At 40.4% G+C, this 20,473-nt stretch overlaps 1 protein-coding gene across 6 annotated transcripts; it reads left to right on the forward strand.

Annotated features, from left to right (window-relative positions):
• Positions 1–2,713: 2,713 nt before the first annotated feature.
• CBR4 (carbonyl reductase 4) lies at positions 2,714–19,159 on the forward strand. Of its 6 annotated transcripts, XR_005932928.1 has the most exons (7): positions 3,478–3,600; positions 6,228–6,369; positions 6,920–7,040; positions 7,528–7,664; positions 8,277–8,411; positions 9,755–10,094; positions 19,147–19,159. XR_005932928.1 is itself a non-coding variant. In XM_030024154.2 (6 exons), the coding sequence occupies exons 2-6, from the start codon at positions 6,228–6,230 to the stop codon at positions 9,931–9,933; spliced, it is 714 nt and encodes a 237-aa protein (XP_029880014.1). In that variant the 5' UTR covers positions 2,714–2,960; the 3' UTR covers positions 9,934–10,856. The 6 variants fall into 6 exon arrangements, 5 of the variants coding, with proteins under 5 accessions (XP_029880014.1, XP_029879753.1, XP_029880147.1 ...); XM_030024154.2 differs by lacking the exons at positions 3,478–3,600; positions 19,147–19,159 and adding an exon at positions 2,714–2,960 and having other exon boundaries at positions 9,755–10,856; XM_030023893.2 differs by lacking the exons at positions 3,478–3,600; positions 19,147–19,159 and adding an exon at positions 3,198–3,340 and having other exon boundaries at positions 9,755–10,856.
• The last annotated feature ends 1,314 nt before the right edge of the window (positions 19,160–20,473 follow it).

Consider the following 20,473-nt stretch of genomic DNA (forward strand, 5'->3'; position numbering starts at 1 on the left):
GTTCGATTGTGAGAAACTGTAGTTCGTGGCCATGTTTTCAGTAAGATAGAAGATTTGAAAATAGGTTTTCTTTTAGCCAAGTGCTCCAGCCAGCAGGCTTTTGTTTAAAATGGGACTGACCCGTACGTGCAGCCAGTTCTCCAGTTGCTTTGTCTCGGGCCTTACACAAAACCCATATAATGTGGTAAATATGCTTTCACAAGCAGTACAAGGAACAGTATGAAAATGCTGCCGGACCTGTGAGCAGCATGACTCTCTCATGCATGACTCTTGGCAGAAATTTAAGAGACCACAGATTTGGGCACCAGTGTGATTAATGATTAGCACTCAAGTTCCTTTGTAAATCTGGCCTCAAATCCAAAACCAAGAGGAATTTGAAATAGCTGATACAGGGGACCTTAGTTAAGAAATGGCTAGTGGGCCCTGTTTTGTGACGTTATGCTTTGATTTGCGTTTTATGCTTTTAGATACATTAGATATCCTTTCCTGTTTGAGGATATTGTGTTTTTCCCCTGTTAATAGAGAAGTGCTTACTTGAAAGCAGTATCTCAGTTGTGTGGAAGAATGATTGAAACATTTTAAGAAAAGAATAAAAAACTCATTTAGGAGTGCATTAGGCATTCAGGAGAGACAGCTGCATCATTTTGTACATTGTGAACAGGTTCCAAATGTTTGTATACATGGTCACTTAGAGAGCCGTACAAGAATTACTACCTTATAATCCCGCTTAATTCCAATTAATAGTAAGCCAGGCATAATAATGGCCAGTATGGAACTAACCATTACCGACCAGGACACGATGGATGGAGCAGGTCTGTCAGATCAAGTTTGTGTATCAGCTACTGTCCCCTAGAAAGGGGAGGTACTCAGTATGACACTGATTTCTCTCGTGGACTCCACTTGCTCATCTTGCTTTAATGGGAAATTGGTGTAAATAAACTGGCTCAGATGAACTCTGCTTAGAGTATGTGATCTCATTATTTAACTAGGCATCTGAAGGAAAAAGGCTAATCTCACTTTGGCCAATGAATGAACAGACACCTTGTTTCAACCACTCAGTTAATGAACAATAATTGAACAGAATCTCGTCTGAACTTTTGAAAAGGGTATTTTACTTTGTCAGCTATAACATAGTTTTTAAAAAAATACTGTGAAACTCATGCTCACTCTGTGTCAGCAAAGTCCTAACAGTATAGCAGAGATCAGCTTTAACTTTCTTACAAGGATGGGTCAGCTCTCTGGCTGAGGACACAGGTCACAAATATGTTCAAGTTGTAATTGCTAATAGAATTTTCACATAAAATCTTGCCTGCTGCTCCCCTCCTACAATGTGGTGCTCACAGTTATTCTCTCTGTAGTATACACATCTTCAGAAAATATGCCATATCACTAAGGTCAGTTTTTTTCCCTTCTGTGTTACTTTGCTTATATGTATCACTTGAAGGAAGAGCCGTAATTAACCCCTGTGAATCCTTATCCTTAGTTATGCTAGAGACCAAAAGTCTTGATCAGAGACTGTTCTGAGTCACAGACTGAGGTCTCTATGCCTTTTCGTATTCATCACTGGGACCTCTGTTTTTTTCAGAATATGGCATATTCTGAAATGTCATTGGATCACAAAATCTCATTTACTCTTTTGAAAACACAACTAGCTTGCAATATAAATATATTTGCTAAAAGAAACTAATTTTGCATAACAGCTTTTCTTAAAGGTTTTTTTTCTTACAGATGTTCATCTGCTTAGCAATGCCTAAATCTGCTTTTCCTTCTATATGTAAAGAATGATTCATGGAAAAAGAATCCTATGTGAATACGGGTAATGTTATTAAACTCTCTACAGCTCCCCTGGAAACATTTATAATCTGAAATTCTGATTAACAGCTTTCAAGTCAAAAGCAAGAACTGTGCAAAGTTACACTCCCAATGAGCTCATAGAAACTCCAGTGTGATTTTGGTACTTCTTCCTTTGTGGAACCTTTTAATAATAATTTTTCTCAAAAAAATTTCAAGGGAGTACTCTTGTAGGCAATTGCGATCGGTTTTATTCTTATTTCTCAGGTGAAAGAATTTACTCGGTATGTGTGACTCTTAAGAGCCTACAGAAACCCCTCCAGCATATCATCAGCCATAAATGTTAACAGCATTACCATTAAAACACAGCAGTTTTTTACATTAGTTTAGTTGCATATCATGAAGCTTATTTTGGTTGCTGAACAGGAACTCTCACAGGTGTTTCTGTACTTGGGGTTTATCTACCTTTAAGTGTTTCCAGTTTAATTCTACTGGTATAGTGATGCCTCACGCAAGACCCTGGGGATTTGGGAGCAAGGAAATGCAAAAATGAAAGAGACAAAATCTTTATTCATCTGCTTGTGCGCGTCTACATACGAGACGCCTTTTTGTACGCGCAGGGGCAAACGAGGACGCGACAGAGAGCTCCAGTTCGGAGCGAGGCGGCTACTTCGTGCCCCGTATAAATTCCAGCAACTCGTACTGGGGCTAGGCACAAAGCCCAGCACACGCGGCTAAGACGGACGTTGTCCAGATACCTAGATGTAAAACGTAGTTTAAAACCAGAAAGCGTAAAAGAAGAGGGGAAGGGCTTGCCCGTGTGTGAGCTCTGAGAAGGGAGGTGGGTGCAGGGCCAGAACCCGTTCCGCAGGTGGGGGCCGTGGCGGTGACCCGGCCCTGGCGGTGACCCGGCCCTGGCGGGTCTCCTTCTCCCACAGGCCGCGGGGAGCGTCGTTCTGCCGGCTCGGAGGGTGCCGCGTAGGGACCCGCCGCTCCCGGCTGCCTTTCCGGCTGTTTCCAGCAGCGACGGCTTCTGTAAACAGGTGGTTGGCATCAGTTCGTCATCTCGTGACGCCTGCGTTCAGCTCAGAGCTGAACCGTCGTCGCGTCGGGGAGGGAAAAAGCCTCTGTAAAGAAAGCGAACCACAAGCTTGCTCAGAAACCAGGAGGTAAACTGAAATACACATACACGCCGGTTTTTTCGTCACTCTCCTGTGGCGCACCGCCTCCCCGAGTTTGGGCTCGGCGGGAAGCGCGGCCGGCGCTTGGCTCAGGGCCTGAGAGGGCTGGCGGGGGGGGGGGGGGGGGGGGACGCGGCAGCCCTGCCACCGTGGCACCGGCGCCAGGCGGGGACTACGCGTCCCGGCGTGCCCCGCGGCGAGCGGGCTCCCAGCCGCCACCGCGCCCCGCCGTCCGTGCCGCGGGCTCCACCTTGAGCCCGGCCGCCGTGCTGCGGCGCAGCGGCGGGACGCCCTGCCTCTCCCCTTCCTTCCCTCCCCGTCGGGCTGCGCCGCTCCGCCCCGCCTCGCCCCGCGGAGGAGCTGCAGGGGTGAGCGCGGAGCCGCTCGGCGCCACCGGGCGGGCGGCGGCTCCTCCTTCCCTCCGCCCCCCCCCCCCGGCGGTGCCGGGCCTCGCTGCGCGCGTGCGCCGCCGCCCCCTGGCGGCGGGCGGGGCGGCCCTGGGCGGAGGCGGTTGGGGGCGGTTAGTCCCCGCGGCGCGCGCCGGGGGCTTGCGGGCGGCCGCCCTCCTTCAGGCGTGTGAGGGGGCTTCGGGAGGGAGGGACAGGAGTGCCGCCCCGGGTCGGAGGAGGTTGGTGGGAGCCCGAAAAAGGGGCGGGGGGGGGACGGGGGGGACGGGACTCGACGAGAAGAAGGTTTGCCGAGAGGGGAGAACGGGTTGTCCGAGAGGGTCGGGGCTGGGGGCGGTGGCTGAGGCGGCTGAGGGCGCACAGGTGCGGGCGGCGGGGCGGCCCGGCCGGGCCGGCTGCGGTATCCCGACTCGCATGTGTTGAAAGGTGTCGTCCAGCGGATGTAGAGCGGTGCGCCATGAGGAGGTTAGCGGTAGTGCCACTGGAGCCCTGGGGGTCACGGATTAAAGAGTTTGTTTTGAAAGAAGGGAAAAGCCGTAGAGGACAAAAGGCGGTGCAGGCACTTGTGTGTGCTGTGTGGTGACCTAGAAGAAGAGCCTGTTGTTCAAAAGATACTTGGTTGTCCCGACCTTTATTTGACCAGAGAATATAGGGTTATTACTCCTGTTGCAGTTTTTTTTTCTCCCAAGTCACAACTCCGAAGAATCTATAGCTCTTTTGTGCTAAACCACAAATTGTATATTGCTGCGTTGGAAGTAGGCCTTACGCTCCCCCTGTAAATATCTCGTTAATGTACAAGGGACTTTCACTATTGTTTCTGAGAACGGTAGAATTGCTAAGATTTTTTTTCCCTTCTCAAAGAGACCAGGAAGGGTAGAATGACACGTTTTAAAGAAGTTCTCTCCCCACAGGCAGCTTGTTGGGTCCCGTGTAGCTAAGCATGTCCAGAATTATTGGGAAAATACATATAGGTCTGACAGCATTTATAAGCAGTATAAGATGGTTCACTTGACATTACTTAGGAGTGGAGGAGTTAGACAAGATGAATTCCAGAGATCCCTCATAATCTATATTATTCCATGTTTCCCATAAAAATAAAAGAGTAGGTATGCTCAGTGCTGGTAAGAGCAAAGTATGAAGGAGGAAATCCTAGTATGATATTGTTGCAACAAGTAGGCAAGAACTTCCAAGAGTCGTTGTGGTAATTCTGTAAAAGAAGAGATCAGTCATAATGGAGAAGGCAGGCTGAGACTTTTTCTAACAGAAAAATCTGTCAACAAAATATGGGTGGGTGGGTGGGCTGGTTGTGCCTTTAGTCTGCTAGGGCGGTAAGAGCTGTAGCTGCTGGGGTGCAAGACCTCTTGGTTCATCTCTTGCAGTCTAGCTACCTAATGAAGACTATCCAAAAGATTAGTCTTTCTGGTCAGGCAGTGGTGCCTGTTTTTATCACTAAGGAGTTGTTTTCATGCAGGACATCTTTTTGTACGTGTTCTGTCGAAAGGGCTGCCACCTGAGATGCAAGTATTTAATCCTCTTCCTGCTCCTAGGAAGCTGATTTCAACTTGCCAGTGGAAGCAGACACTTGGGTTGATTTCAAGCACTTGTGCTTACTTTGTTACAGAAAAGGACCGTCTGCTCTTTCAGGCCCTGTCACAGAAGACCAAAATCATTATGCCACTGTATGAGTTGATGGTGTCCTTGCATGCTCAACACTGTGGGCTTTTCTGGTTATCGTATATCAAAAAGGGTGTAATAGACCTAAGAGCAAGGCAAAGGGTAGGGTGACAGGATTAAGAACTTGGACAGTCTTTAGTGAGATACAGAATGGCTTCCATACATATAAGAGTAACTAAATAGACCTGAAAGAGGTTATGGGAGAGGGTAAAGTACAGAAGAGTAGCCTCTGAAGCTACTAACAGTAAGAGGAAGTTACAAGGAGAAATGCATAGTATTATCTGAAAGCAAATTAAGAGCAAAAGGAAGTACTTTTCCACAAATAATGAAACTCATTGCCTCAGGATGTTATGGAGACAAAGTATAATTGGGTACAAAAAGGATTTATTCAAATTTATGGAAAAGAGGTTCATTGCTATTGCTTTGATTCTGCCTCTGGCTCCTCAGGAAATCCCAGAACAGCTGATTGGTTTCTAGAGGTTGCAGAATAAAAGATCATTCTACAGTACTTTCTTCTTACACTCCTTCCTAAACATCTAAGCTAGATACTTCAGAATCATTTCACATTTCAAAAAGCTATTTTTTTTCTTCAAAAGCAGAAGCAAAAAATCCTAAGGCTAGTGGTGAAACATAGTATTGTGTAGTGTAACTTAGTATTAAACTACTGTAAATACAGTAGTATCAAATCATGCTCTGTAAGGTTTGCAATGTGGGTGTCCAACACAGGTACTTAGGATGGAGCGAGACCTTAAGACTAAATGACTTCAGTACGAGAATAGTGCTTGCAAGAACAATATAATTACAGCTACTATGTCAGCTTTGAATAAACAGCTGAATGATACATTATGGCCTTTAGATATATAAATCACATACTTCATCAACTGAATAGGAGTTATCATAACACTAGCATTGAAATGCTAGATTGCATGCATAATTTTTTACTAGTTCAGAAATCACTAAGAATTAACTTGCATTTGTAGAAGTGGTGTCTAATTTAGCTCAAGTGTTTATTTTTTGGTGAATAAAAAATTAACAAATCACTAATTCTATAATCTGACGTTACAAAATGCTACAAACTAGCATGGCTGTGATATTGATAAGAACAGTGGTTATCTTTTGCTATACTGGACCTGAAATTCATGGTTTATTTGCAATTTGTGAATTATTTTTGAAGATGGGCAAGGTTTGTGCCATTTTTGGAGGATCCCGAGGAATAGGAAAAGCTGTTGCAGAATTACTGGCACAGAAAGGCTGCCGCCTGGCAATTATTGCTAGAAATCTGGAAGTAGCCCAAACCACTGCACGTAATCTTGGTGGTACGTATGCTGCTCTGCAATTATTTCTTCACTGTCCAATGCTTAGGTAACTTGTAAAAGTAGTAAGTCATTAAATAAACCTCATTGTTTAACTAGATGAAAATGAAAAAAAAAAAGGCTGAGAAATTTGAAAGAAAAGCTGTATCAGTACAATTTTGTTTTCATACTATTCTTTGGGAAAGTTAAGTATGTTACCTATTCTCTCCGCAAGATATTTATTGTAAGATGAAAGGAATTGTTCAAGGTCACAACAGGGAGGTTGTATGAATTGAGTCATCCTTGGCTCCTGGCCAAGCCAGAACTGAGACCAGCCTGCTCACGCTGAACTTTTGATTTCAAAAAGCCAAAAATATAAACCAAGAAGTTGTCACATAACTAATCAGTACAATACTTGAAAATTGTCCTTATTTAATTCTCTGGAGATTAAATGGGTTCCTCAAGTTTATCACTAATTCAACATGGGTTTTTGCAATTGATAAATGCTGAAGAAGGTTTATGAATGGTATACCATCTTTTACCATTATTATGATGTGCCTTTATTTCAATATAGCAGGACATCTGGCACTTAGCTGTGATGTATCGAGCGAACAGGAAGTCCAAAATACTTTTGAGGAGATGCAGAGGAATTTAGGTCCTATTAACTACTTGGTTAATGCGGCTGGGATCAACAGGTTAGTTATTTGTTACAAGATTGTATGTAATTCTAGAAGACAGCATCTTATTGTAAGGTGCTAAGGGCCTTTGCATGTGGTAAGAGTATTGTTAATGGGTACATCTGAAAACAGTATTAAGCACTCACCAATATTTTGTTCCTGATAATGGTAAAATTCTAACAGATGATACAGCTTTCACTGTAGTTTCTGCATTCCAAGTTTCTGAGTTCCCCCTCTACACCTCTTTCTTCCACTTCTTCCCCCTGAGATAGTGCAAAACAATGTTTGATACTTCTTTGCAAAGGAGGATTTGTTGCCAAAAGCATAGCTAACTTTTTTCTTGCTATGTGTCCTCCTTGCAGCGTCATCAGTTTGAATGCTAGAATGTATAGAATCATATAAATCCCCATTAATATTCCATTCATCAGTCATGTTTTACTATGAGTAAATGTGATCATTGGGGTTGTTCAGTGAATTCTTTTGGGTTTTTTGGTCTGTTTGTCAGGGATGGTTTGTTACTGAGAACCAAGACTGAAGATATGATAGCCCAGATTCACACTAACCTTTTGGGAACAATGTTGACATGCAAAGCTGCTGTAAAAAGCATGATTCAACAACAGGGAGGTGCTATTGTCAATGTAGGTAAGTTGTTTGTCTAATCCAGTGGAATTCTATGTACTAGTTTTCTAGAAAGGTTTAGCAGGTGTACCGTTGAAATGTTACTTGTTACAATTGACTTATTTTCTTTGTATTTAGACATTCTATATTTAGCATTTTTTTACGAATGCTTATTCTTTTCTGTAATTTCAGCAACTTCTAAATGTAAAACCAGCTTTTTGCAGTAATAAACACCTCAGAGTTTATATTTTATGGAAAAAATAATTTTACCATTCTTTATCAGCTCTTTCAGTAGCTAAATCTACCAGCTGCTAGTTGCTAACTAAGCATCAAATAGGTACAGTTGGTTTCTTTTTTTTTTTCTGTGCAAGCATATTTTTTTAGAAAGCTCTTCTGTTTACTCTCCTGGTGCCTATTGGTCAACATAGATATATGGATTCCACAAAAATCACAGATAATTGAGGGATTTGCTTATCCCAGCAGCAGGCTATAAAGTACATTTAGTAATATACTTCTAATTCCTTTCCTCGTAATCTCATTTTCCATTCCGAATTTAAAACTAAAATGATAAAGCTAGTACAAGGTTTCAGATTAGTCATTTAATCTTTTCTTCTGTTTGTTGTTTCTTTTTTTTAGGAAGTATTGTAGGACTTAAAGGCAACTCCGGTCAAAGTGTATACAGTGCTACCAAAGCAGGATTAGTTGGATTTTCACGCTCTCTTGCTAAAGAAGTAGCAAAAAAGCAAATTCGAGTCAACGTGGTTGCTCCGGGTTAGTTTTTGGGAAGTTCCTACATCCTTGACTGTTGCAATACATGGTCATCAAGACTGCTGGATATTTGCTGTGCTCTGAAAGTAACTTAAGACAGATTGCTATTATTTTCTTCAGCTTTTATATGTAAATGATTTTAATCTCTTTTTTTCAGTTTAAAGAATAATATATTCTTTTACAAAATGTTCAGTCTTTTTAAGGGAACACTGAGAAATTTGGAAGAGTGTGTACGTGTTCCTCTATCCATTATTACATAATAAATGTCTTTTTTTTTTTTTTAATTTGTTGTTCCTCCAAAACCTGCTGTCCTTGCAGATGGAGGGATTAGAACTAATTATATACAGACAGCTACCTTTGTCTCCTGCTAGAGAATGCTTATTTGTTAGTAGAGAAACATGAAAAACCACAAGAAGCTGGCATGAAAGCATCCCTGTCTATCCCTGTAGTAAAAGGAGAGTCTGGAAAGTTCTGTGAGGACAAGGCTGTGATTTCATAAGACAATCTAGTCTGAGCAAACCACCACCTTTAAGGAATTCCACTCATAGCTGTGTACTCTGCTGCTCATCTTGTGCTAGCTCTAATGCCTTTCAGACCTCTCTATGAAACAGTCCAGCTTGTGAACTAGGCAGGAAAAATGCTTTGTATTGTTTTATTGTTTAGTGAGTTGAGCAGCTCACTGAAGGGTCCAGTGTCATCATAACGTTGTACAGAAGAAAACAAAACTGAGACTTTCCCTTCTTGGTGGCAGCTAGAAAGCAGATAAGATCAGTTCTTTATGAAGCTGCAGCTTATGTGAAGAGAAGTGCAGCAGTGGGAAAACTGAATCTCAGGTAACTGAAAATAGTAAAGAAATGTCCTTCAACTTTGTCAAGAAATACTCTTCAAATGTGTGCTATAATAGAAATTATGTAAGTGCCATTTTAAGTTCTAAAATACAGTGGAAACACTTGCAAGCTGTAGGGCTTTCTTGTCAGAGATTTTATACCCATGTTTTTATTGAGAATGTTTTGGTGAAATGACTATTTTGTCTATCAGAAATGTGATACTAAAAATGGTTTTGGGGCCCAATTTTAGAGTTACCTTTTTTTTTTTCCATAGACTTATACAGATCTCTGCATTTTTATGATTACATCAGTGCTTCCAAAAACGGAAGACATTATATTGCTTAGCTAAAAATTTGTTCTTGGCTATAAAATTATGTGGACTGACTTCTGAGACTTTGAAGAATGGTAGCTGGTGCTGAATCCTGGTAGTAAATTTCACTTTGGAGGATTCCAAGGAAAATCTGCTAGAGAAATTTAGCTGAAGGTTAGGTAACTCTTCAAATATCTCTCCTCTCTTAGGCTTTATTCACACAGAGATGACTGCTCATTTGGAAGAAGATCAGCTGAAGAAAGCAATTCTCCTTGGAAGATTTGGAGAGCCTCACGAAGTTGCACAAGCTGTTGTCTTTCTTCTGGAGTCCCCTTATGTTACAGGGAGTACTCTAATTGTAGATGGAGGCTTGCAGCTTCTGACTTAAATACTACCTTGAATAAGTACCTACTTAAATGTCATGATGGTAATATCTAAATATATAATAATTAAGGGGGGTGTGCAGCAATTAGTTGAAGATTGATGTGTGTAATTGACTTGATATTCTTTACTCTGAGGCGAAATTCAGCAACAATGGGTTCCAAAAGTGTCATTTGGTATTATGAAGTCCATGTATGTAACAATTTGAAAAATGTCTGGGTTTGATATAGTGATAGTTTTAAGTAACATGCTGATACATTTTTAAAGCACTATATTTTTATAAAGTCATGTTTTCCAGTTTGGGATAGAGTGGAGATTTTATTCGAATTATCATGTTACACAAAGGTTAAAGTGCGGAGGCATGTATGGCAGGTATGATTGCATCAAGTTTTTCATGTAGGGTGAAGATTGCAAACTGTGTAATTTTTTATTCTTATCAATTAGTCCCTACAAAGTGGCAAGGAGTTTCCTTTGGGTTTTGTTTGTTTGTAGCTAACACTACAAAGCTAGGAGATTCTATATCTTCAGCATACCTGAATTGCCTTTAGGAGATTTAATTATATGCAATGTGTTTTTATAAAGACAAAACATGCTCAGTTCCATTCTTGAATGTATGTACAGCACTAATTTAATCCAGTAACGCTTGCGTATATATATTGAAGGACTGTTGATTGGTCATTGGAGTTGCTAATTTTGTAATATTCTGAGTTTGAGCTGCACATACACTGGTGAACAGCACAGTTGCAGGCCTTGCTGCATAAAAGACTTTTCATTGACTCGGTAGATGTTTAGAAAACACATCTCATTTCCAGAGTGTGAAGTCAAGGTGTATTGCTGTATATCTTTTTGAACGCTCAGTTCAACTGTGTTATGTTGATGCTCTTTAATATGTATGTATAGTCAATAAAATAGCCATTTATTTTATTCAAAGCACCTTTTGAAGCAGAGTAATTATTCAGCTGTAAACGATCCTGAGTGTTCTTCTCTTCATGAAAAATTACCAAAAATTTGACCTCAGGCTTTTCTATTGAGATCAAGTAATTTTTGGTAATTGATGTTTTTATCATCTCTGAAGAAAACTATGAATGTGGTTTAGGACCTTTACTTCTTAGCTCCAGTGTTCATTGCATCTTGATCCAGATGTTGATTCAGCTTTTGAAATTACTTCCCATCTTGGCACAAACTGGAGTACAGAAAGAAGAGATCTCACTGATGATAACTTTGAGTCTTTAAAAGTCTGAGATTTTCTTCATTTGTACAGCTGAGAAATTTTGTCTTTGTGCCAGAAAACAGTGCATGTTCAAGCTTCTCGCAGGTATGTACTGAGAAATAATACAAGGAATGGTTGTATATTCAGGGGGTTTTACAGTTGGTTGTGTTACTCACTTTGGAATATAAAATACCACTAAAGGTAGTCCTTTCAGGAGTCCTTATCTTACTGTTATCTCTTTGTAGAGAGATGGTGTTATTTGCTGTGAAAAGTTATGCATCATATGTGTCTTTGCACCAAGAATGTAATTGCTAATTATGTTTCTCTTTGATAGGAGGAATTGGCCAGAGAATAGATGAATTTTTTCTGAGGGCACTGAAGATGAGGAAGGACAGCTGGTACTCCTGTTCTTACTAGTTAAGTAGTAATATGTCAGTAACTTGGCTGCTGCCCTTACCTGTCCTTAGTATTTGACAGGCAAAGCCTGTGTGAATATCTTGACCAGAAGCCAAAATTAAGAGACTAAAAATAACTTCCTCTTAGTGAGTTCTGACCCTAATTATTATTATCCCTTGGGGTTTTTGGTAAGGGAACTGTTAAATGTTATTAGCAATGGCATTTTTTGTTTATATTTGTGATTAAAACCTGGAACAACACCCTCAGAAGAATCTCAGTATGCTGCTAAGTAATTTTTTAAAAATGTTGCAATACATACTATGTTTTTTATTGCTCCTGTTGCTATAGGACTAGATTGAAGTGTTGGTAGCCTTAAAGTTTTATTTTTAAAAGACCTTTTATTTCCCTTTTCTTCAAACTGGTAAATTAGAACTGAAAACTAGTTAAAAACAGTAATCCATTTCAGCATGTACTATGTACCTGTACTCTAAGAAGTAATATCTGTTTGTCAGACTAGGGTTCTGTCTGGCCTGGTGTGATGTCTCAGACAGTGGAAGTAGTGAATGCATAGGGTAGGTAATGGATCAAGTGTGTGGCGGTCTCCTTAGAAGACTCTTGTACCTCCATCAATTTGTGATTGACATGTTTGCCATCTGATAGCTCTGGTTGAGGCCTGCAGGTTCTTACATTTGATGAGACATTATAACAACCCTCTTGTGCTCTCTCTGTGTTGTTCTTGAATTCGTAGACCTCTGTCGTATTCTGCCTGCCCCAGTTGTTTCTGTTTCAAACTGAAGTCATATTTCTTTTAGCTGCTTGCTGCTGGAAAGCTCGTTTGTACCTTATGTCAACTCTCTTGTCCCTTACTTTTCCAGTTTCTCAAGGAGGGAGGAGCAGGTGGAACCGCTCACAGTGTTCACTGTGGATTTATCTAAAAAAAAATAGGATGTTTTGTGTTTTGTTTTATATTGCTTCCAAAAATAATGCCTAATTGTTTTGCCTTTTCCTAACATTTACTCTTAGTTTTCAGAAGCTATACAAGAACAACAACTCAGTCCTAAATAATTAATGGTCAGCTTGGAGCCCATTTCCTTACATATGTATTTATGACTGATTTTTTTGTATTTTCCCCTGTGTGAATTGTTCTCATTTTTCTACAGTGAATTTAATCTGATGGTTTTAAGACCTATTTCCTCAGTGAAATGATTCTGCAATTTTTTGTTTAATTCCTTTATCCCTTTATTACTTTGAGTAACTTAGTGTTACTAGAATATACTGTGGCCTTCAGAAATTGCTGTCTCAGAACCCTTATAAATAGGTTGTACTTTGCTAGCCCCAGTATAGGTGCCTGTGGTGTTCTCTTGGCGATCCATGTCCTTAGGAAAGAACAACTGCTGATTCATACCCTTTCTCTTCTATCTTTTAAACAATTTACTGATACGAGAGTTTCTGCTGGCAGCACAGCATCTTTAATGGTTTTTGGCAAGGGAATGTGTCGGATGCCTTTTAGAATTTCAAGCATGCTGTATTAGATCTCCTTACTCATCTCTTTTTAGTCTTTAGAAGAACTCTAAAATGTTTATCAAACATGACTTCCCTTTGCAAAAGCAACACTGAGTTCCCTCAGTATGTTTATCTGGTTGTTTTCAAGGCTTTAGAAAAATTTCTGGCAGTTTGTACAGAAAAATATAATTTGTCTGTAGTTCCCTGGATCCCTCTGGAATCTCTTCTTAAAAAAAAAAGTGATTCTTCCACCCACAAAATTCCCAAAAGCTTGCTGTCACTTTTGCCAGCTTCCAGTCATTTGCTAATGAGGCAGTTTTAACGCAGAAGTTTCACCCTGCAGTTACTTGATTTCCCTTAGAATTAGGGAGTGGTAGCCCCTAGCCCCAGCCATTTGTTACTATTCCCTCTGTAACCTCTTCTGATGTTTTGCTCTGAGGGGTGAAACCTTCAATGAGTTGCCTGTAGAGGTTCTGCTCATGGTTCCTGCATGGTACCAAAAACTGATTTAGGATTTTGTTCAGAGTTTGGGTTGTTTTTTTTTTCTCTGTGGCCTTGCCTCCCCTCAGCACTTTGCTTTTTATTTCGATCATCTGCTTGCCTTATTCAGGCACACTTCCTGTTCCTGAAGTGCTGTTCAGTTTGTGTGCACTTTTGTAAATTGTTCCTCTACATTCTGATCCATCTATAAATTTTACGTTCAGTGACAGATTCTGTTTGACTGCTAAAGCTAGACTGCTGGTTTTACAAAGGTTGACTTAAATTCTAGTAGCTTTTAATCCCTGTCAGCTTCCCCCTCCCCACAAAAAAAGTTTAATTTGGTGTGTGTGTTTTAAAGTCATCATACTGAAGTTCAGTGCATACAATCTTAGTGTTGTCATCAAGCATTGCATCTTAATTTTTTTTACTTGTCTTTTTTATTTCATTTTAGCATATTTCCTTATTTTATGTTGCTCCTTTTTTATGGAAGTCTGCAGTTGTGGTCTGTTGTCTTTATTAATAAGCTTTGTCAATATTCTCACAGAAATAAAAGTTACCATCACAAAGCTGGTCTTTGAAAATAACATTTTGACTCAGGTCTTGTATGCTCCTGGGGACTGCAGCCAGAGTTGGGTGTCCTTGACTGGCTGCATGAAAAAAATATATTTAAAAAAAAAGTCATCTTGATATCTTCAGTGTGACATTTATTCGACCTGCTGGTAATTGCTGTCTTTCATTACAGTTACATTGCTGGCCTTATAGTCCTTGGATGTCATAGCTACTGCCATCATCTTAATTGCGTTGGTAATAATATTGTCTGACAACAGAGTTTACCTTATTAGGCCTGGAAATTCAATCCATATTTGATTTGATGAGTTAATATATTGATATCTCATTTGATGACTTTCCTATGTATTTTGTATCAATGTCTTGCTTGTTTGTCTTGCTTCCATCATATTTCTGGTATGCCTGTTATGTCACTGTCCTTGATTAAAACCAGATGTCTGGTTTTTACATCTTGTGCTGCTAGCAGTTATGCTGAGCTATATATAAATGGTTTGGGCTTTTTTGCATGTGGGTGTTCTTGAGTAGGACTGTGTGCTTAACTTACTTATCATGATTTCTCAGCTGAATTTTGAAAATTGCAGTCTACTCTTTTACTAGACATAACAAAGTTTCTGTGATTCCATTCCTAGTGGAAGTGAGAGCATGTGCTTTTTATTCATCTGATGTTTCTTCATCTGCTGTTTTGCCTAAAACTCTCCTATAGTCTTTTGTTAAGTACCATTGGAGCCTTACTTCTCCTGATTATCTCTTAAGAGATGTGTTTGTAACTTAGTACTTGCTGTAGTGAACTCACTATGTTAGTTTTCTACTTTTGAGGCACATATTGCAATTGATTGTCATTAGTAGAAGTTTCTAGCAGGACACTCAAAATGTTAGTGAGGGTTTTTTTTTAAATATTGCAGCTGTAAGTAGGAGCTGTCACGAGGAACAGCTTTTGCAGACTTTCTTTTATGGTAACATGCATATAAAGTGTGCTGAGTTAGTCTGTTAGTGTGCGATATCCATGAAGAGATTTCATTTTGGCCTCCTGAGGGCAGTCTATCCTAAGGTATTATCATATTGGTAATACTGGGTTAGTGTATCTATATAGTGTTATGGAAGTGGAGTTGCCTGTGTAGATACAAAGTTGATAGCTGGCATTGCTGTTAGCAGTTTTGTAAAATCCAAATCCATGTATCCTGAGCTATTTGGGAACATAAGGCATGATTTTTAAAGATGGAAAGGATTTCAATATTGAGTTCAGTGAAATTTGGATAGAAAGTGGATATCTAAAGCCCAGCCTTCAAAATCTTTTTATTACATTATTCCCTACAGTTAAAACATACATTGTAATGATTATGTATTGCTGTTAGGCAAATTTTCCTCCTTTGATGTGTTGCATAGTGTGAGAGGTTGTATTGCATGAAACTTAAATGTGTATTGCCAGTTGCAATTATGTGACACTTTTTTTTTCTTTTTTTTTTAAGCACAGTGTAGTTCATTTAAGTAAAGCTAATGAAAACTGAACTTTCCAAGACCAGGTACACTCACTTAATTCAGGTAATCAATCAGTGTTTGAAAAGACAGGGAAAATGTAGTGGTGGAGAGAAGTCTTTAAAGAGCATTGGCTCTTCAATAACTCTGCTGAAGCCCCAGATTACATTTTATTTCCAGGCACACATTATGTTCAGTTTTAGACTGTGTGCTGAAGGCTCCTTTTTGTTACATATGTCTATTGAGTTAGTAACAAATATTAGCTATATCTGTTAAGATCTGGGATATTTTTTGTTCCTTTCATAGAACAAAATACAACATTGAAACCTACAGTTGTGGTTTTTTCACTCTTTACATACATCAGATCCAATTCTACTATTTTTTCTCCTTTTTTTCCTTTGTGCACTTCACCATTGTAGTGTCATATTCTGAAATAAAAATGAATCTTTCTGTCATAGTCATTAAAACTAAAATTGCTTTGGCTACTTGAGGATCTGGTAACAAATTGCCAGTTTGGGTATTGTCCTAGTTTCAGCTGGGATAGAGTTAACTGTCTTCCTAGTAGCTGGTACAGTGCTATGTTTTGAGTTCAGTATGTGAAGAATGTTGATAACACTGATGTTTTCAGTTGTTGCTAAGTAGTGTTTAGACTAATGTCAAGGATTTTTCAGCTTCTCATGCCCAGCCAGCGAGAAAGCTGGAGGGGCACAAGAAGTTGGCACAGGACACAGCCAGGGCAGCTGACCCAAAGTGGCCAACGCGGTATTCCATACCATGGGACGTCACATCTAGTATAGGAACTGGGAAGTGGGGGTGGGGAATCGCCGCTGGGGGGACTAGCTGGGTGCCGGTCGGCAGGTGGTGAGCAATTGCACTGTGCATCATTTGTACATTCCAATCCTTTCATTATTGCTGTTGTCATTTTATTAGTGTTATCATTATCATTATTAGTTTCTTCTTTTCTGTTCTATTAAACTGTTCTTATCTCAACCCGTGGGTTTTGCTTCTTTTTTCCCGATTTTCTCCCCCATCCCACTGGGTGGGGGGGGGGAGTGAGTGAGCAGCTGCATGGTGCTTAGTTGCTGGCTGGGGTTAAACCACGACAGGTATGATGATGGCAACGTGTTGAGACAACATACAAGTAAAAGCCACCAAATCTTCCTTGGTATCGTTATATGCGCATTAGGATAATGTCAGTGGGAGTGTGGGGGGCAGGCGTCACTGAGCTAACGCCGCCTGAGCAAATGGAGCTGCGTGGATGTTACTCACTGTTTCCCAGACTGCTGGCTGACACCGCTGAGGTGGCCTTGCATGCATAGCATGTTGACGGGTTTGAACTTGCTGTGTTATTTTGAACAATTTGTTTAGGGATGACTGCAGGTTGACTATATGGTATTGCTGAAGCGTGTTAGTGAAGCAGTTTGATGTTTTGTGAATTCTAATCTGCAGATCTCCCAGCTCGGTACTTCTAATGCTAAATGCACTACAAGTACATGTTGCACCTCTATGTTGGAGGCTGTATTTTAAACAGATCTCCACCCGTATGTTGAAGACTTGTTAAAAGCTCTAAGTTACAGTGTTCTGCTTCCTGCTGCTGTCAGTCTGACTTTTCATCCTATTTTTTTTAGGTAGTTGGTAGATTTCTACTGAAAACTTCCTGGAATCCTAGAGAATACAAACAACATAGTCACTGCATGTGTTTTGTATGGATGCCATTTAGTGTGCATATGTGATCTTTGATGGTGAGACGGTTCTGCCAGCGGTAGACTGGAACTGCATCCATTCTCTGCAGGTTCTTGTAGCTTTTTTGTTGGAAGGCATATAGAACAGAGAGCATCTGTAGTTTTATAGTTCACCATAATTTTCAGAGCACCAGAGCGGAGGTCGTGCTAAGCTTTCTGCTGTGCCATGAAGCTGTATCCAGTTGACCTGTAAATATTAGGTTAGCGAGGTTAATTTACTACACGGTTTTGCAAAGCTGTTTACAAAGTTTTCTCTCAAATCTTTGTTTCTATTAGCACCATGGTGCCTTTCTTCCTAATGCTGTGTTATCTGGCTTCCAGTAGTGCTTGTCATGTGCCTGTATGTCTCATTGATTAATTAAGGTGGCGTCTTTCCATTTGGGGGAGAACCAAATATACTAGAATATTAATATGGGAGGCGAGTGTTGTTCATAAGAAATGATTTATTCAGACGTATTCAGCTGAAGCTGTCCGTGAAGAGATACGTGCATTGCCACAGTCATAAACTTAGTTTTGCTCTAAAAAGGATAACTCATTTGAGCTCCCCTTACTGTATTACCCTTTGTTAATAGGAACTGTACTAACTGCTGATTAATGCTGTGCTATGTCAGCTTCCTCTGACTGGGAGTTCAGTCCTGAATTCTGACCTGACATCTGCCAAAAGCAGCCAGGACAAATCTGAACTCTGAAGCGAGGGCAGTGGAGACGCACTGATCATCAGCTTCCCCCCCCCCCCCCCCCCCCCCCCCCTTAAGGTGCTATGTTCTTTCTGCCTCACCTTAGGCTTGGATGCCACTTGTCCTGGGCTAAGGCAGATCTCTGATGTCTTATTCCTTGGAATTAGTGACTGGAAACACTGTGATACTCCATCTCTGCTTTCAGGATGTATAGGCTGACCTGAAATTCATTATTTTAGAATGACAGTTACTAGTGGTAGCTGTGCCTTTTCTTATACCCATTTTTATATGTTGCAAGAAAACACTAATAATCACAAGTGAAAACTTTGTTCTGCTTTTATGAAGTTGGTCGTTTATGGATTTGTGGCTCAGAAGTTTAAAAATTACTTCATTCTTCTATTAAGATTTTTAACTCTGTTATGCTTTTCATATACAGGACTTTGAGGGAAACAACTAACAGAGCCTATTTTACATTTGGACATCTGCATTATGTAATTATACATTTTTTCTGAGTGGAAAGTGGATCTGGAGCTTAGCAAACTGAAATTTTTGAAAGCTGCTGCTGTTGCATACCTGAAATGACATCATTCATGTACAGTTCAAGATCTTTGGATTTAGAAACAGTTGTACTGGTGGAAGAATTACTTTTTATTTTAGGTTTTCCTTTATTATACGTTATTATACATGAATTAGTAAATGATCAGTACAGCTGAAGTTAATACAGAGTTTAAGAAAGATAAAACTATTGTAGAGTAGCAGTATATTACAAAAATGTTCAGTGAATCTGATTCTGAAGTATCATAGGAGGAAGTGAGTTAATATGTTAATATAGAGAATTGTGCATTATACTATAGAATAGTGTGGTAAAACAGGTTTTCTTTTAGGCAGGCCCTTTCCTACAAATGACTCCAGCAGTTGCTCAGACAAATGCTGCACGTAAAAGCCATCTCCAAAATCTACTAGTTCTTCACCTGCCATAGGGTAGAGGCGTGTTGCCTGTTGTATGGGAAGTCTTATCTTGTGAGGTATTATTATTTTCAACACCTTTTGCAGTAGCTCGGAAAGGTCCTGTCCTTGGCAATGTATTTTTGTACCCTCTGTTCTGCTTTGTAGAAATACTCTGTGATGTCTGGGCCAAGAGTCGGCCAAAAAAAGCTTGACAATATGTTTAGTTGTGTGTTTAACAGAACAGTTTCAGGCAAAAGAACCCCAATCTAATCTAATCCATTCAGTGTGATGAGATTTGTAGAGCTCCTGCCGTAAATGATGTAATCATTCTGAGCAGTGGCCACGTGTTGTTATTTTTTTCTCCTTTCTTGTTCTGCAGCTGTTTCTGGACCATTTATGCTACCACAGAACTAGGAAGTGACAGCGGTTGCGAGACCTGGCCCTTCCCCAGGGTTTACCTGTTGCATTGCAGCTGTTTTATAATGCAAAAAATTCCTCCTTCCTTGTGGTGTTGGACTGCAGCTCATTTGTCTTCCTCCTCTGTATAGCTGCTGAAATTGTTGCTGTACATGTACCATTGCTTGTAGTCTGGCTTTTTTGCTCTTAAGCGTGAGTTGAGCATTATGTTCCGAACACTGACATTTTTATTAGTGATTCAGTGTAGCATGGGATTATTTTATGTATTAACTACTTTTGTAAAAGGAAGCAAATTGTGGCTTAATTCTGAATTAGAGACGCAAGCTTTAAGACACGTTAAAGAATACTGTGTGCTGTCTGGAACAGACTGTAAATTTCTTGGGGCATGAGCTGTTTTTTCCGCTATCTGCCTGACGTGTCTTACGTGCTCATGGTTCTGCGCAAACAGAACTGTGCAGGGGGAGGGCTTTTTCTTTTAGTCAGTTCAGGTGAATGAGCTGAAAGTCAGCAAATTCTGCCCTTTGCAGGTGCAGCTGAATTGGGAGGCAGTGAATCAGGTCTGTAGTCAACGTGCATAATCTGAGCAGGCATTTCCAGTCCGTGTATTAATCCATCTATACTACACAGCGTGGGTTTGGCGGCTGGGTCGTACAGCCAGAGCATGCAGCCGATCCCCTCAGCTTCATGACGTGATGGATAATACGATCTCATGAAGTGCTTGCATATTAAATCCGTTTGGGCTGCTTGCAGAGATAAGGATGTAGTTGTCCATATGTGGGGAATCGAGGCATTTATTAGCATACAATCTAAGTGAGTGAATTAGAATGGTCTTTGAAAGTGGTAATATAGAAGGAAACTATGATTTATAAGCTAGGGTTTCAAATTGGACTATAGTTTGGGTTTGATCCCCACCCCCAGCTGGCTGTGATGGAAAAAAATTGTGTATGTTAACTACTGGTTGCTGTTGTCCTGAAGTTGCATGATGAAGGCAGGCATTGTGTGTTAAAGCACACCACCAGCTGAAAAAAACCTTCATGCGTGTGGAATTTTGCACGTTGCTGCTGGTGCTCTTGACAGAGGTTTCTGTCGTCATCCTGAATGTAGTTGCATTGAGTCTTTGATTGCTTTGAATAC

The sequence above is a fragment of the Aquila chrysaetos genome, chromosome 1 (assembly GCF_900496995.4).
Source record: "Aquila chrysaetos chrysaetos chromosome 1, bAquChr1.4, whole genome shotgun sequence".
NCBI classification, from domain to species: Eukaryota; Metazoa; Chordata; class Aves; order Accipitriformes; family Accipitridae; genus Aquila; species Aquila chrysaetos.